Source organism: Pholis gunnellus (assembly GCF_910591455.1).
Source record: "Pholis gunnellus genome assembly, chromosome: 8".
Classification (NCBI taxonomy): domain Eukaryota; kingdom Metazoa; phylum Chordata; class Actinopteri; order Perciformes; family Pholidae; genus Pholis; species Pholis gunnellus.
The window spans coordinates 9,252,701-9,270,627 of NC_136534.1; the positions used below are offsets into that span (position 1 = coordinate 9,252,701).

The 17,927-nt window shown below is 40.8% G+C and overlaps 1 protein-coding gene across 1 annotated transcript in view; it reads left to right on the forward strand.

The window, feature by feature from the left end:
• Positions 1-17,927, forward strand: part of triob (trio Rho guanine nucleotide exchange factor b) — a gene marked incomplete at its 5' end in the record, with an annotated part of 96,158 nt that overhangs the window by 53,908 nt on the left and 24,323 nt on the right. Inside the window, 21 exons of the mRNA XM_079165237.1 lie at positions 4,319-4,514; positions 5,226-5,392; positions 7,632-7,751; positions 8,669-8,767; positions 8,855-8,947; positions 9,152-9,301; positions 9,443-9,557; positions 9,775-9,890; positions 11,247-11,369; positions 11,759-11,953; positions 12,476-12,582; positions 13,314-13,380; positions 13,833-13,942; positions 14,083-14,152; positions 14,423-14,512; positions 14,647-14,739; positions 14,848-14,959; positions 15,253-15,443; positions 15,735-15,836; positions 16,933-17,072; positions 17,443-17,542. Of these exons, the coding sequence (XP_079021363.1) occupies positions 4,319-4,514; positions 5,226-5,392; positions 7,632-7,751; positions 8,669-8,767; positions 8,855-8,947; positions 9,152-9,301; positions 9,443-9,557; positions 9,775-9,890; positions 11,247-11,369; positions 11,759-11,953; positions 12,476-12,582; positions 13,314-13,380; positions 13,833-13,942; positions 14,083-14,152; positions 14,423-14,512; positions 14,647-14,739; positions 14,848-14,959; positions 15,253-15,443; positions 15,735-15,836; positions 16,933-17,072; positions 17,443-17,542 (2,556 nt within the window). The remainder of the gene's footprint in view (positions 1-4,318; positions 4,515-5,225; positions 5,393-7,631; positions 7,752-8,668; positions 8,768-8,854; positions 8,948-9,151; positions 9,302-9,442; positions 9,558-9,774; positions 9,891-11,246; positions 11,370-11,758; positions 11,954-12,475; positions 12,583-13,313; positions 13,381-13,832; positions 13,943-14,082; positions 14,153-14,422; positions 14,513-14,646; positions 14,740-14,847; positions 14,960-15,252; positions 15,444-15,734; positions 15,837-16,932; positions 17,073-17,442; positions 17,543-17,927) is intronic.

A 17,927-nucleotide genomic window follows, 5' to 3' on the forward strand; every position in this document is an offset into this window, starting at 1 on the left:
TGTAAAGCAGAGCACAAAGGTGTTTATTGTTCATACGAAATCAAGACAAAGAGTGGGGGTGAGAATAAAATGGCAGAGGATGTGATATGTTGAGAAAAAGGGAATGACAGATATAAATGTAACACATTACACCTTTTTTTTGTTTTATTGGCCTTGTAGGTTTTCTCTTAAATTCATAAAAATGAGTTGCATATGAGAAGGGACACTCTGGATAACCCAAATGTCTGTGACTCTGAGCTTATAGACCGTTACACAGTAAAAGGGAGGTTCTGTCCTGTAGTGAGGATTCCTGCAGCTTCAAAGCTCGGTTGAATTCACAGCGATACTCTCACATGTGCTACATTAAAATAAAGTATTTAGTTCCACTTGGCGCATCTCATCCACTGACTCATTCCAATTTAGTTTCCCTCTCCCCAACCAGCAATTGGCTGCATTGTATCCGTTAATTCCTTAACGTCCCACTGTGAGAGTAAATGCTTTTCTCAGCTGGCGCTCAGATATCATAACTGCTCCTTTAAGACATATGTTTTATGTTGCTCGTGATGCTTAGCATGGCTGTCAAATCAGATTTGTTGAACCATACTATGTTGACGGATGAATTACATTCAGTCCCTTTTAAAGAAAAGGCTTCGAGTTTTTTCACATTTTTCACATTTCACTTTCTTAAAAACCTCTGTGTCTGTTTGTGGAAAGTAAGTATCTGCGTATGACATAGTTTTCAATAATAATCAGCAGTGTGATCTAAGAACAGCATTTTTAGCCACACTAGAGGCATGGCTCTTAAGAAGAAGGTGTCGTAGTTTTACCATTTCTTGTCAAAAGTGATCCGATGGTTTTTCCACCAGCGCCACCATCACATTCACATTCGTTGTTTTGAGGGAATTGTCTCAACAACTTTTGCATGAATTGTCTTGAAATTTGTTACAGACATTCATGTTCCCCTCAGGATGAATTGTAATCACTTTGATGATCCCCCGACTTTTCACCTAGCGCCAAAAAAATTGATTGGTACTAAGATGTGTCGATAGTTAACAAAAAGCTCTACTGTGGTTTTACTGCTTAAGTGCAGCCCCACAGAGCCGTTTGCATGTCGACTCACCTTTTCAACGTAATTGACTTAAATGCACAAAATGCATGTTGTAATTTTCAGTTAAATATTGTAATGCCTGCCAAACCTGATTTTATGGATGTAATTGTATAGGCCAGGCACCTTGTGTTTGTGTTAATGATCTAATTATTATGTAATAATTATTGTAGTTATATTAATACCCAGAACATTTTCTTTACCTTACCTGCTATTGTCAGTTGTACTTTATCTAATATCCATCAACTGCACATTTTGCGTGGTGTGGAAATATATGTTGTTTTGTTCCATGGCTGCTCATGAAATGTTTTCTCCTCCACTGTGTGCTGATAGAAGTTCTGGGGTTGGTTTCAAGTCTTTTTGTCTCTATTGTAAAGTCCAAAAGACCAGATAAGTCTCGCATTAGCTCAGCGTGTCAAGGCAAGGAATCGTGGTGAATCTGCTAATCTCTCATGTTGAACACTGAAGTACGCCCCCACACACACACACACACACACAGACACACAGACAGAGGATTATTATGACAAAGTGCTCAAGCATGAAGATGGGTGGAGGAAGCATTTGGCTCCCTCCACTCCCTGCCCACACACACATGCACATGCACAGTGCCACTCCCTCCTGACTTGAATGGGGGGGGGGGACACTTGTCTCACAATTCTTTCTTCTTCTGACGATAAGCTCTGTATCGGTGCACACCACAGAGGAAGAAAAACAGCATGGTCAGTAGAGGACCTATCTCCTCCATTATTTAGTTTTCACAGTGTTGGTAGCTGAGGGAGATGGTCTTTTTGCACAGAGAGGGCATCTTACTCAACTGCAGGAGGAGAAGGGAGCAGAGTGCAAATGACTGCTTGGTAAGTTTATAATTTGTTGCCAGATTTGTAAAATTACAATGGTCGTTAGTTAGAGAGGTTATTATGTTATTCTGCTAAAAAAAAATGCTTGATCTGCTTCTCAAGAAATGTTTATTGTGAAACTGTATCTTGGCGACTGCTGGTGTTTACTGATAGGCCCCTGGTTCCCTGTGACTCAGATTTCGTTGTCCATATCATATCATGAGAATTAGAGGGAAGCACAGTATATCCTACTCAAAGAACTACTCAAAGAAACCCAAATGGAAGAGAGAAATGATAGAAAACCAAGACTTTCTGAGATTCTATTTTGTTGGAATAATGTACTTTGTACGGACTCAGTGTTGCTTATTGCAGAACTGTATTTGCTGAGTACAGTTTTCACTGTAAAACAGAATTTTCTGTTTGCATATAATCTGTCCTCGCTCTTAGGAGCAGTTGGCATCTATTCCTTGGTTTTCCCTAAATGTTGCTTATGACAAATAGCATAATCATACACTGAACCTGCAGTAAACTGTTATTGCTAATATGCAGCACCATCCTTTGTTTTACATTTTACATATATATGATATGTACATATATGTCGCTGCACTATGAATCAAACCTCTGTATCTGTACATCAGCAGGATTGTGTTCTAGTCTGGTGAAGTACCTGAGAGATTCCAAATTTAAAATAGCTTGGCCTGAGAGGATCATCTTCTCATATAAATATTCTGTTTCATGTTAAGAATCTTACTTGACCATCGCTTTTCTATATTTCTATATTTCTGCACTCTCTAAATGACTGTTTCTTTTTTTCTTTTCTTTCTGTCCCACGTTAAAACTCACTGGACTTTCCTTTTCCAAGTCCATTCACTTCATTTTCTCCGTTGTTGGAGATGTTTCTAAACTCAAGATAGCAGTGGATGAATTGATGAGGACAGCTGCCAAAGCATCTCATTTTTCATTTTTGCGCACTGATCAAATTTTACCACTGTTATGAGCTACTGCATGACATGTTCCCATTACTTACATGTAACTCTCACATACGTCCAGTCGTCACGGCACGGTTACTCCACACATTTAAAATTGACACATTCTTTACATTAGTTTATAAGGTTACAGAACAGCTGAATGTAAGACAGACACAAGGTTCACAACATGTCCCTAAATTAGCTGAGGGCATGCATGTTGAAATCTGATCGGTTTTGTCTTTCGTAAATCATGTTATGACCAAAGTACGGTAAATGTCAAACTGACTTTAAGATATGATTCCACACCACACCAGGTCCCATATATAAGCCAATGGGGCAGTTTATTGGAAAGCTTAGGGGCCAGGAAAAGAATGACCTATTAATGATTAATATAATATTAATATTATCGGTTCAGTATAATCATCTTCTCCAAACCATTATGTCTCTTAAGGACAATATAGTCATGCCATACAATTTGTGGCACTGGACAGTCTCACGCTTTACCAGAAATGATACTCTCACTCACAGATGAACTTAAATCGACCTTAATGTGACCTCTTCTTTGTTCTCGATGTTACTTTCAATAAACCTCAACACTTCCTACAGATGTTACACAGTAAATACCTTCCAGGAAAGAGTTCTCAACAGCACACAGCAGTGACGGCTATTATTACATCAATCAGCAAATTTCATTTTATTTCATTTACAGGACAACTATAATAAAATATACTTGCACAAAAGGGGAAATTGTTATTATTTCTAGTAACGGCCTGTCTTAAATATAGACCTGATTCTCTCTTCAGGTACAGTTTGTTGACCTTTTAAGGTAACTTCATGTGCCCCAGAGCAAGAGGTGGGTAAATTCTAAAAGTGTAGACTAGACCGCCCATGTTTGGGGGGAAAAAAACAACATTGACAGACAGAGCTGGGTGGTGCCAGGATCAAGGTGCCTCTGGTATCATGATTCAGTGTGCGTGGGCAGTCAGAGACAAGCACTGACATCTCAGTACATCTGCTTTACCAGCCATGCATCATCAGTGTAATATGTTATCTTTTATTATGGCAGTCAGCTCAGGGTGTTGGGTCACAGTGATTAAACTGTCTGACTGGGTATTCAAAAATGATCTTAATCATAAAATGATGTGTGTAATGGAACGGCTTTTGCTGTGCTTTATCGTCCTTTAAATGTTTGTGCTGGTGAATCATTTTTGTAATACATCTTGTTGTCGTCGTGTAATATTTGCGCCCTGAAAGCTCCTGGGTTCGAGAGCAGTCAGTGAAGTCAAAAAGACACGCTATATTCTTTTTAACTAGAAATGGGCTTTTGTAACTGTGTTTTTCGTGAATGAGTAGAACGTCATTCTCCTATTTTATCCCGAGTTAACCCTTCTGCCTATCTCTCTGTCCCCGTCCCTCTTTTCCCCCCTCAGATCATCTCAGACCTGGAGTCATGGAACGAGGAACTGTCTCAGCAATTGGGTGACTTTGACACAGAGGACCTGACGGTGGCTGAGCAGCGGCTACAGCATCATGCAGACAAGGCGCTTACCATGAACAACCTCACCTTTGACGTCATCCACCAGGGCCAGGAGTTGCTGCAGTATGTCACAGAGGTCCAGGCGTCTGGTGAGTGAGGGGACAGAAACAGTAAACAGTAAACAGCAGTGAAGTATTTCTTTCGTAAGCACAGACTGATAGCCAAAAGATCTATGTTAGAAAGTAAGAGACTGCAAACCTATGCTGACGTTCTGCAAAAATCTTCCTCTGCAGTCAGCCAGCGACACTGCTACTGCTAACTACATGGCTGTTATCGTGGTAGTAAAGCTTCCTCTGTAGCTTGCCTCAGAACAATTATTATTTACTAGGGCCCGTCTTGCGGCTATAGCATCGCCACTGGCCCACTATGCAGGACTTAAATGGGAGTACAGATGAGGATGCTAAATTTGTCTGAAAAGATTTGTGCTGAAATGGCGTTTTTTTTTAGTCAGCTTTCACAAGATCAGCATTTAACAGTCTCCAGGGCTTTATGTTATTAAAATGTAAGCTGTTTATGCCATCTATTTAAAAAATGTCAAATCTGTAGCTGTTGCTATTTTATCGATGCAGGTAACACAGAGTACATAAATGAAATACATATTTTGTAATTCCATATAGAGTACGTGGATTCAGCATGTAGCAGAGATGTGTGCAGAACTGCTAAAGACCCATTTACTCTTGTCAGCAACAGTACAGTTAGTGATTATTGACTAAGTAACTAGGAAGAAAAAAAAGGTTTAACAGGCATTATAAAAGATAGATTGGTATTGGTAATATAATGAAAATATCTACTGTGTGCAGGTGTGGAGCTGTTATGCGACAGAGATGTGGACATGGCCACACGGGTCCAGGACCTGCTGGAGTTTCTCCACGAGAAGCAGCAGGAGTTGGACCTGGCAGCAGAGCAGCACAGGAGACATCTGGAGCAGTGTGTCCAACTAAGGCATCTGCAGGCTGAAGTCAAACAGGTATGTACTTGAAGAAGAAAAGGACAAGAGAGCTTAACGTGGATAAACAATGACACAGCCTCAAAGCAGTGATCGGAACGTGTGCTGTAGGTAGGATTTTGTTGCTAAGAAAACAAGAATGACCGCAGTATTGAACTCACAAAGTCTGTTTCTTTAACAGCTGAAACATACTTAGAACGTATGTTGTCTATATATATACATACATATATGATATTGGAAGTGGAACTAGAGCTCGTACATGTGCTCATAGATGAATGCTCACATGTGCTGTATTTCAGAAACTAACACACCTACAGGACTATCTGTAATGCTGAGATCAAACTGACTTGTTGAAAGCCTACAGCGTACCATGATGTCACAGCAGAGTGTGTTGAAGTGCTAAAAGGCTACGCTATGTTCTGTCGGTACATGACCATGGGCAGATGACTCATCCTGTGTCAACAATCTCTTACCCCCCTCTCTTTCTTTCTCTCTCTCTCTCTCTCTCTCTCTCTCTCTCTCTGTATTTCTACCTGTGTTTGTATCTTTCTGACTTTGGGGAATAGTCTGAGCGATACAGTTCAGTTGGATGCTCAGCCAAGTTTTAAAGAGAGAGGAAAATGAATGGAAATTGAAGTTTCTTTTTTTTTTTGTAGATTTTCTCCCAAAATTAATTCAGTAGCTAAACAAAAAAAAAAGCAGGAAAATTGAGAGTTTGCAATGTAGCCTTCTGATGTTTCAACATAAAACAAACATACAGATCCTTTTCACAACTGCGCCTGTTATTATAGTGGTGCAGCCGAATAACAACAGGCTTTATGTTTCAACTTGAACCAGAATAAATGAAAGATTGAACAAAAGTGGTGGCAGACTTGAAATTGGGACCAAAATAACAAAAATGATACCCAGAAAGAACCGCGGCAAAACATCTCAGAAGATTCACTGCCATTGTATTGAATGAACAGATCTGACAGTAAGATGATAGAGTCATGTTGGATGGTGCTGGTGTTATTTTTACTCATCTACCCACAGAGAGGCGGTACTATATGCAATTATGGACTGTTACTGAAACCTATGCACGTCTATGCAGCTAATGTGACTTATACATCAGAATCGTTTTAAGCGGTGGCCTCTGGTTTTTAAGCTGGTAAATGCATGTAAACTACTTTGAGCACACATCATAAACTAATGTACATCTTAGTTGTTGTTTTTTTACAGATTTCTCAGATTACAGTATAAAACACAGCTCAACTGCTTCAGCCTTACATTCCCTTACAAAGCTCGGCCCTGTCAGACTAAAGTTGGACTCACCCCTAATCTGGTAATTGTAGCCTATACATTTCTGCTGCTGATTTATTTATACATATTGAAGCCTTTCAATCCTGGCCAGTTTAAGAATAGAGTTTATGGATATAGCAAAAATGAAAGCACTCAAGTACTGTAAAGTGGCATCAGTTGTAGTGGTATGAGGAAATATTGGCATATGTGATGTAAATCGAATGGTATGCCGTACCATGCTAATGACTCACACACGGACGCCTCGTGTCTGAGGTTGCAGCTGTTTGTTCTTGCATTATGTCACATACAGTGGATATACCACTCCTTTGATATTCAGTAGCTAACATACCTGTCCCTCCCTCAGTGCATTGCATGTGCAATGGGAACAGAGAGTTGTGTTCCATCATCACTTTTATAGCCAACCTTCAGTGGCAGTTCTGCCCATCACCCACACAGCAGGTGTGCTTTCTGAGTCAGAGAGAGAGGGGTGTCTTTGGCAGACTGTGTTTAAATGCCCTTTGGCTCAAACTAGGCCAACAAAACTATGATCAAATGAGATTATGTGTGCATCTGGGAGATTGTGTGCAAGGCAAGGTGTGTTTAAGCTTAAGAGATGGTAGAACAATTACTAATTAAAATATGTAATATGTACTGTTGGTTGGGAAATGTGTGCAAGGTAGAATGTGAGGGGTAATGCAAGGGAATGAGGAGGTTACCAGGTTTTAGAAGCAATGACAAATATATATGTATGAGAAGAGACAGATACAAATTGACAGACATGGAGTCAGAATATTGTAGAGCTGATGGGAAAATGAGAAAAAAACTGAAAATATATAGAAAACAAAGAAGATTGATAGATTTGGGGAACAGCTTACACCTTTGAGAGGTAATTGGACAGTTTTTAAAGTTGGTTGAAGATATTTTCAAAGCATAAGAAATGTGAATAATTACAAAACTCTTTGTGTATCTGTGTGTTTTTTAGGTTCTGGGTTGGATCCGTAATGGCGAGTCAATGCTGAACGCTGGTCTGATCACAGCCAGTTCGTTACAGGAAGCCGAACAGCTGCAGAAGGAACATGAACAATTCCAACATGCAATAGAGGTAAAATTAAAAGTAAAATGTTCTTCTTCTTGCTCTCTTTTCTTTTAAGAATCAAGAGTGATCTCTGCCTGCTCCTTTCTTCACCTCCCTGTTACCTCATCTTTTACCACTTCTTCATCTCCTCTCCTCCGTTGCCCTTCGTCCTTTAATCTTTTGCCTTTTTCTGAAACACATCTCAGGTTCATTTGTGTCTCCACCGCCTCCACTTCTCACCACAAGTCACACATGAAATGGAATTATAAATGACTAATATATGGACCTCTCTCTGCTTACGTTTTGTCTTCATTTCCATTCTCGCTTTACTACTGATTATGCAGCGTGTATTTCCTTTGAACTCCGTCAAGCCTGGCTCATTTAATGCAGGCATGTAGCTGACCTACTTCTACAGACACACACACAAAGATGCATGCTCAGAAGAAAGCGGTGAACATGATTATTGCTGACTTGAATTTTAACACACATGCCATAATTGTAGTGATATGGGAATGTCCTCCTTGACAGTACTCGGCAGGAGCTGCAGACATTACCAAAAGGTGGCAGGACGCCACTCACTCTTCCTTGATCTCTTTCTGTTTTCCTTTCCCCTAGTGCTCTGAAACCATCAAGGAGCAAAAGCCTTATTCTCAGGCTAACCGCTATGACACAAAAATCACCAGATCCTTTTTTCCGCCTCCCTATCTCATTTCCTCTCCAGAATGCTCGCTCCAGGACAATATTTATGACACAGCTATGATCAGACGCTATCCTCTGTTGCTCCCCAGTCCTCTACTCTTCACCAAACTGCCCCGCAGGGTCCAACAGGGAGATGTGGCTGTATTTTCAAAGCAATCATTGGGATATAGATATTCATATAACTTTTGAATTTCATTGTTGTTTTTCTTGTTTGTTTTTTTATCTCACCCTTATCCCCCATGAAGAAAACCCATCAGAGTGCGCTGCAGGTACAGCAGAAGGCGGAGGCCTTACTCCAGGCAAACCACTACGACATGGATATGATCAGAGACTGCGCTGAAAAGGTAATGCTCTCTTACAATTGCGTACATCTCTAAAAGAGAACAAGACCAGTTCAAGTGGTAAGTTGATTTGTGTTGTTTGACTTAAAGGTGGCAGACCACTGGCAGCAGCTGATGCTGAAGATGGAGGACCGGCTAAAGCTGGTTAATGCTTCTGTGGCCTTCTACAAGACCTCTGAACAGGTATTTGTGATCCTTTTGAGCAAGAGTGAGTTTAAGCCAAAAGGACAAAAAAGGATACGCTCTCCTTTGTGAACATCAATAGACGTGGAAAGTTTATGATGAAAGAGGATGTGCAGTTTCACTGGTTGCATGAAAATCTGGAGCAGGAAAAGGTCAATGTTGTTTTGTACAATGGTTTTATGGACAGTATCCTCTGTGTTTCAGGTCTGCAGTGTGTTAGAAAGCCTGGAGCAGGAGTATAAGAGAGAAGAGGACTGGTGTGGTGGCGCTGATAAACTGGGCCCGAACAGTGAGTCAGACCACGTCACCCCCATGATCAGCAAACATCTGGAACAGAAAGAGGCCTTCCTCAAGGTGACAAAGATGAATTTATATTACTTTATATTTAAGAAAAGACACTTGTTATTTGTGTGATTCTAAGCTTTTATTAGACAGAAGTTTGTTCATATTATTGACCATGTAAGTGACATCCGTTGTCTTTCTGCACACTTACAGGCCTGCACGTTAGCCAGGCGTAATGCTGACGTCTTTTTGAAGTACCTGCACAGGAACAGTGTCAACATGCCTGGCATGTTGTCCCATGTCAAAGCTCCAGAGACTCAGGTCAAGAGTAAGTAGATGGGTCAATAATCACCTTTATCTTTTCCGCATCTTACGTATGTTTATCAAGTTCTTAGCTTATTTTACTTTTTCTATCCAGAGTTTCTTAATTTATTCACAAAATTATAAATTCAGGTTTTCAATATTAATTCCTGTATCATGCTGATGTGCTGTAATAAAGATCTTGAATACATTATTTTTCTTTCGTGCTTGTGTTGTGCCATCAGATATCTTGAATGAGTTGCTGCAGAGAGAGAACAGAGTGCTTCACTTCTGGACCATGAGGAAGCGGAGGCTGGACCAGTGCCAGCAATATGTAGTGTTTGAACGCAGCGCCAAACAGGTGTGTCCCTATGATTGCGTGTGTTCTGTACTGCATGTTTATGTCGGCATTTGCAAAAAAAAATTACAATTCGGAGATAAGGCTGAGCAGATCAATAGATTGTGTCATTCAATTTATTACAGAACAGAGTCAGTAGAAATAAGCCTCCTCCCTGTTAGATGATTGACATCTGTTTGTATTGGAGCTAAGTCAGCAAGTTGACAGGATTCAGTTAGCATCCAGCTGCAACTTCCATCTTGATCAGATACACTTGAAATGATGTAAGCTGACAGACATTTGCAACAACAACAGTCCCTCAAGACAGCTAACATTATATCGCCCCAGTAAATACAAACACTATGTTTATTACATAGCTTTCCCAAACACTCAGTTTTACCCCTCAGGCAGTACTGAACATTTCAAGCACTGCTATTTTTTTGTTTTAAGTTTGTTTCTGTTTTTTGGAAGAATAGAGATCTGAGCTAGGATGATAGGTCATGTCACGAGAACACTCACTGTTTCTCAGGCAGTCGAGTCTCAGATCAGCCAAACATAAAAGGACCTATGAGATGGAGTTAGGATTTTATTGATTTCAGTAGCAGCCAACATCTCTTCTTACTCCACAGATTGAGCTGACATTTGGAGTGTTTTATTGAAACATTACTTTGACAGCTGGAAACTCTTTATTTTCAAGACGCTGAAGCAAGTCAGAATCTGTGGTAGTAATGCTCTTAACTCTGTTCGTCTGTGCCAAGTCTAAGGCCGTTTGGACGCAGACCCTTTGCTCCATCTTGTGGTGTTTGGATAGCACAGCGCAGGCACACAGCCATGCACTTAGCCAATGAAATCAGATGACATCATAGATGTTTCTAGGACATGGCTATTCTAGGGTCGATCCAGGTTTTATCCTCAGGGCTCAAATGCTTTCTGGTCTCACAGTTTGACTTGACCAGCTCTTCTTCTGCTGGTCAGTGCCTGCAGGACCAGTTATATAGTATATGATAAAAAATATTATGTAGGACCTTTGCAAACTGAATTCTAGAAATGTATGATTAGGTTACATTTTAACAGACGGTAACATATTGTGAAAGATCTAAATCCTGCTTCATATTGTTATATCTAAAATGATGGATGTCACATTGTGTAATCCTGAATTACTATGCATGTGATCAGGGGACATCATCAAGGTAAACTGTCCATTTCAAACGCTGAATAGTTCAGACTAAGTAAGAGATGATGGTGAGTTTAAGCATACAAACTACCCCATGATCTTAAGTGTACTCTTATAAGAGTTTCAAGTGTAGAGACTGTATTAAATAATGTAACTAAAATCCCTGCTGTGTAAATGTGCTCACTCGTGATTGGCTGTGTCCTCAGGCCCTGGAGTGGATCCATGACACTGGGGAGTTTTACCTGTCCACACACACATCAACTGGCTCCAGCATTCACCACACACAGGAGCTGCTGAAAGAGCACGAAGACTTCCAGATTACAGCAAAGGTATGTATGTGTGTGTGTTTGCGTTTATTTGGTGAATGTATTACTGTGTTAAAGACGGGTGTGAAGGATGGAAACTCTGTGTGTGTATTCGTGGGCCCTTTGCTGTGCTCGTTGTGTTGTGCGTTTTTTGTTTTCACAGTCCTGCGCTCTTCTGTGAGGCCCATTCCCAGGGCAGTGTATTGTCCCGATCCCTCACCGCTGTGTCACTGTTATTGTGTTAGAGAACAAGCTATTGTGTCCATCAAGCAACGCACTGATTCCTAACACTCTTTCTCTCTCTCTCTCTCTCTCTCCCCCTCTCTTATCTACCTTTCCTCCACCGGCACTGGCTCTCTGCGGCCACCTCTCTTTTCTCTCTATCCCCTCCCTAAATGTCTCTCTATTGATAGCAAACCAAAGAGCGGGTAAAGCTGTTGATCCAGCTGGCGGATGGGTTTTGTGACAAGGGCCACGCCCATGCCCTGGAGATAAAGAAATGGGTGTCCTCAGTGGACAAGCGCTACAGGGACTTCTCTCTCCGCATGGACAAATACCGAACCTGCCTGGAATCAGCCCTAGGCATTTCTTCTGACTCCAACAAGGCTGTGAGTACACACCATTGATACAAATCAGCGAATAATACAGATATCAGTTCTATTCTTCTTAATCTGTGTCGACAAACACTATTTGTATGCTTTATCCTTAAAACCTTGTTTGATGCTGTTTAATGAAAGGCCATTGAGCGATAAATCTGTCGATGGAGTCCATGTCTGGCACAGGTTATAGTAATAAGGATATAGCCTTAGCCTGTAGCCTTTCTAGTATGAGATAGAAAACAAAATCATCTTTTATTTGATTAATTTAATCATACATACTACCCCTGGCTTTAATTTTATTGTAGTTTCAACAGTAGGAGCTTGCACCAGGTGGTCGGATGTAGATAGATATTGGAGACTGTCAAATTTCACTCATGTCCCTTTTTAAACTCCGTCTCCCAGCAGTTCATTTTAATGAACTGGTGCTAAGTGAAGGCAAATATGTCACACATCGGTGTGTTGACTAGTGAATGACCACCATGCTTGTTAGGTGCAACATAAAAGCCTCTGTCTCCTTTTCAGAGTAAAGAGCTCCAACTGGACATCATCCCAGCCAGTGTCCCGGGGTCAGAGGTCAAGTTGAGGGATGCTGCCCATGAGCTAAATGAGGAGAAGAGGAAGTCAGCGCGAAGGAAAGAGTAAGTGCAAGTGCAGGACATTTCCCCGGCACACTCTCTCCTGATCGCCACCTGATGTTCAGCATCACAGGTTTCCTACGCAGGCCTGGATGAATAATTCAGTAATTCTTAGCAAACATATGAAAACACACATTTTTTATTCTATAGCTGCAGCCAGGATTTCATTTCAAATCGTTTGGGTTAATGATAAAGTGGAATTAAATGTCTAATTACCCAGAGAACATGAGCACATCATAGCATACACTGAAATCTTTGCATTCAATCAAGTGTGAAAACAAATGGAGATGGAATTTATGGTGCATGTGAGAGGAAGAAGAGCAGCAATGTGCCTTATGAGCATTTGTCACGAAATGTTTTAGTGTTCCTGATGCAGTATAGAATATTTTTGGTAATTGGTTTTAAATTGTTTATGGGGAAAATTCATATAGGACAGAGACTACGAAGAGCCTGTAAATTGCAGTACATATGTTAACAAGCTATACATTAGCCATAAGGGAGTTATAATGTATCCACTTACAGCAACAATGCAACAGTACTACAGCAGTTACAAAGAATGTCGAAACAGTAAAGCATGGGGATTTTTATCTATGATTTAAATGCTTTTCTTTTCTTTTTTTTATGTACGTACAAGTCTTCACCACAGGTTGTTTTTATTTCTATTTGGTCACCTACAGTTCAGCACCTGAACGTGTTCATCAGTGCCTCCTCTCCCAATGTTCATGTCCCTTCAGGTTTATAATGGCTGAGCTGATTCAAACAGAGAAAACCTACGTCAGAGACCTACGGGAGTGTATGGACGTAAGTATTAGTAGTAAATTGACTGTTGTCAAATTGAGTTATCGTCAATGCCCCAGCTGTGATTTTGAAAATGTTGTTGTCGTTATGTTAGTTGCTTATATTGCAAATTGGTTACATTTTACTTTTACTTTCTTTTTACTAATGCGTCTTACTCTTTTTTTATTGGTCAACTGTAACTATTATTGGATTTTAGCATTTTTATTCTTTTGGTTTTAATTCACATATGTTATTAATTCTCACTGGTTAGTTACTGATCTTAATTATTTGATAAATGATCAATTGAAATATATAATGCTCTTACATCGAATGAGTTGTTCTTTTTTTAGGTATTTGATTAATTCTGCTCTTCTGTGTGTGTGTGTGTGTGTGTGTGTGTGTGTGTGTGTGTGTGTGTGTGTGTGTGTGTGTGTGTGTGTGTGTGTGTGTGTGTGTGTGTGTGTGTGTTTGTGCAGACGTACCTGTGGGAGATGACCAGCGGGGTGGAGGAGATTCCTCCTGGTATTGTCAACAAGGAAAACATTATCTTTGGGAACATGCAGGACCTCTACGAGTTTCATCACAAGTCAGTAAAGCTGTGATCTGATATATTCTTTACTCCTAACCATTTGGTTTAAGATTACACATCCCAAGTTAAAATCTTTTTTTAGAAGTAGTGTGTATGCAGGATTTGTTCGGACTTTAAATCGTTCTGTGTCTGTACAGTATCTTCCTGAAGGAGTTGGAGAAGTATGAGCAGCTTCCAGAGGATGTCGGCCATTGTTTTGTGACTTGGGTAAGAGATCTACAAGTTGGGATTTTTATGTTTCAGTTTGTCTTTGTGTTCCTCACCTGTTATTATACCATTACCTGGCCACAATTGATCAATTGTACCACCATAGTGTTCATTTGTTCTGTTTTCATCAACATCTGTTTCCTATGTGACTAGTACATATACAGTACACTAGAACTGTGGAGTACTACACTTTTTTTTAAAGTGGTTGTTTTGCATCCAAGACTCTTGATAAGTCGTGAGTAAAGTACTGGTGTTATTTCTCCTGCCTAGGCTGATAAGTTCCAGATGTATGTGAACTACTGTAAGAACAAGCCCGACTCCACTCAGCTCATCCTGGAACATGCTGGACCCTACTTTGATGTAAGTAACTAAGATTGTTGCGTGCTGTATAATAAGTAGTGATATTAGAGTTAGGATGAGGGATCTTCCTTTTAGAATAATAAAGACCGTAGCTCAAGTAAGACATGTGTCCGTTTTCCCTGTTTGATTTGCAGGAAATCCAGCAAAGACATCGCCTGGCCAACTCCATCTCCTCTTACCTGATCAAACCGGTCCAGAGAATCACTAAATACCAGCTCCTTCTCAAGGTACAGCAGAAAAAAATGCATACAGTAGGAACTTAATCCATCCAAAATATCATGAATGTGTTCTTTACTTGATTTAAACGTCACGATGTGTCTGTGTCTGTTTTGTAGGAGTTGTTGACATGCTGTGAGGAGGGTAAAGGTGAGATAAAGGACGGTCTTGAAGTCATGCTCAGTGTCCCCAAGAGAGCCAATGATGCCATGCACCTCTCTATGCTGGATGGTAGGTATACACACACTTTCACACACACTTGTTGAGTATTGAGTATTTCTAGAGTATTGATAGTCCCCTGTACAACTCTTGTGTTCTGAGGGTTTGATGTGTCCTATTAAATGAACCTTCAGTTCTGATCTTGTCGCTCATATTCAGCACCCATTTCTCAGCTTTGCATCAGCAGTAACTTTATTCAACTGCCCTCCATTTGCCACCCACGAACATGTTTGCACATACTGTCTGTTCACACATGCAAACACCCCTAAATGGCGCGTTTCCATCCTCTCTCTTCACTACCTCAGGGTTTGATGGGAACATAGACTCCCAGGGAGAGTTGATACTTCAGGAGTCCTTCCAGGTGTGGGATCCCAAGACTCTGATCCGGAAGGGTCGCGACCGACACCTGTTCCTCTTCGAGATGTCGCTGGTCTTCAGCAAAGAGGTCAAAGACTCCAACGGGCGCAGCAAGTACCTGTACAAGAGCAAGCTCTTTGTAAGTAATGTACCGTTTGATCCGACGATATTGTTTCTGCTTTTCAGCTTGTGTCGCTCATATTATCGGTCTCTTCCTTGGGATATATCGGGTTCAGTCCGTCAAATCTATAAATATAGAAATTAAATTTTGACCCAACGCAAGACTGAGACTAGCTCAAAAGTGTGAACTTAAGACCCGGATTGGTTCAAGGTTGATCATTGTTTTTTGGGAGTTGGGTGAGCTGGAAGTCCTCTATTGTTTTTGTTTATGTATCATATCAATTTGCTGACATCTTATTCATCCCCTTAGACATCCGAGCTTGGAGTGACAGAGCATGTGGAGGGAGATCCTTGTAAGTTTGCCCTGTGGATGGGCAGAACCCCGACTTCAGACAACAAGATCGTCCTCAAGGTATGTCAAGATGTGGATTTTGGTGAAGATAAAGGGTCAATGTTTGGTCACTGTATTCATATTTGCATGAACAATGTAATTTTGAATGAACAGCTTTTTCTTCTTTTAATATTTTACATTATCTGATATCATTTAGCAAGTTAGAACTGAGGACCAAAATATGTTTGCTTCATAAGGAGCTATGCACTAAGTGTAAAATAGACCCCCCCCAATTTGATTCCCCTTCTGCAGAAGAGGCCAAGTTGTTCATGCATAAAGAAGAAGAGTCACTCCATGTCTGTAGTCCACCATCATTAAATCCTGCATAGTGCCCTCTGTTCAGCCAAGAAAGTTCACTCCCTGTAGGGGGGGTGGAGTGTTACTTTCTGCGACTTATTCACTCATCACACAGAAACGTTAGCATAGCAGTCGATGGGTCATAATCAAAACTCACAAGCAACTTGGTAGTTCTCACGCAGTGAGTCAGAAGCAATGTTTTATGCAGGCTCCGTGTGTAGATGTAGATGTGTTTGTTTTTGGGACTGACAGCGAGGAATACAAACGCGTGTGGATCCCAGTGTATGTGTTACGACGTGTGAATATGTGCTGTGCAGCTATCTGTCTTATTACACAAGGTCTGATGATCATCATCATGCATTGTGTAACATGCTGCCACTGCAGCCTTGGTGCTGCTGGTTGCTAAGTGAGGGAGAAAGAGAAGACACAGACGACCGTAGTCATACACTAAATACAGTGTTGCATTGGATCGGTGACGTAAATAAACACTCGGCTGACAATAAGCGCCTCTCTGCGGAAACCCTAAGTGAAGCATATGAGACGCAGTTATCGTCATTTCACAATGAGTCTGAATGATGACGTGTGACTCAAGTACAAGATTGCAGTGATCAAAACACTCGTGGGATCAGGGAGAACTATGTAATTGCTAAATTAAACTTGACACCGTGTAACGGGTCAACAATTAATTCATTCGGGCCAAGTGATTTTTTTTTTATGAAAGCTGATGAAAAGACCTGCCTACACTGCTGACGTAACGCCTGCACATACTAGAACCTGTAAATCTAACCTTTGTCGGACCCGATCACGTGTTGTGTTCCAGGCTTCAAGTATTGAGAACAAGCAGGACTGGATCAAACACATTAGGGAGGTCATCCAGGAGCGAACTGTCCACCTGCGAGGAGCTCTAAAGGAGCCCATCCACATCCCTAAAGCCACCACGGCGAAACATAAAGGCAGACGGTAAGCTAACAGTGTATTGCTCTGAGCTTCAGTTGTTGTTAATGTCAATTATGTGAGCCATCAGAAAATTGTGTTCCAGTAAAGTTATTTTATATATGCAACAAACATTTGAAATAATATACAGCAGTAAATGTACAGTAAAAACTATTTCAATACATTTTCCAACACAGACAATTAAAACACTGCAGCTGGGCACAGCTTGCATGAACTGTTGCAGCCATACTGGATATATAAAACATCTCAGAATCCAGGCTCTTACAGAATATCAACTCAATAATCTGGATTTTCAGTAACAAATCTATAAAAATGTCACAATATATTAATATAATGGTAGAGATAGAATGACTGTGATGATATTGTCGGCCTGCAGGGACGGAGAGGAGCTGGACAGCCAGGGAGACGCCAGCAGCCAACCGGATACCATCTCCATCGCCTCACGTACATCCCAGAACACACTGGACAGTGATAAGGTTTGACTACACACACTCTCTCCAGGCATTCTTCATCCTCAAAATGTAGTAGGAAGCACTTTAGTGATACACCAAATAGACTTTTTTTTTCATGTTTAATTTCCCTGCACATGCCGCCCCATTCAGTTAATTCAGTCAGTATGTAGCTAATCTGTCACTCACTATCGGTCCATGTCATGCCATCACCCATCGGAAGCTGCGACCTGGTTAGATGCAGGCAACTTACCACAAGTTGCTTCCTGTGAAAGTGTTAGGAGGAAGAAACAGTCCATCTGACAGGGCTTTAAAGCGAGTGAGTGAGTGAAAGAGAGATAGAGATAGAGAGAGAGAGAGAGAGAGAGAGAGAGAGAGAGAGAGAGAGAGAATGAACGGTTGTGGTTATATC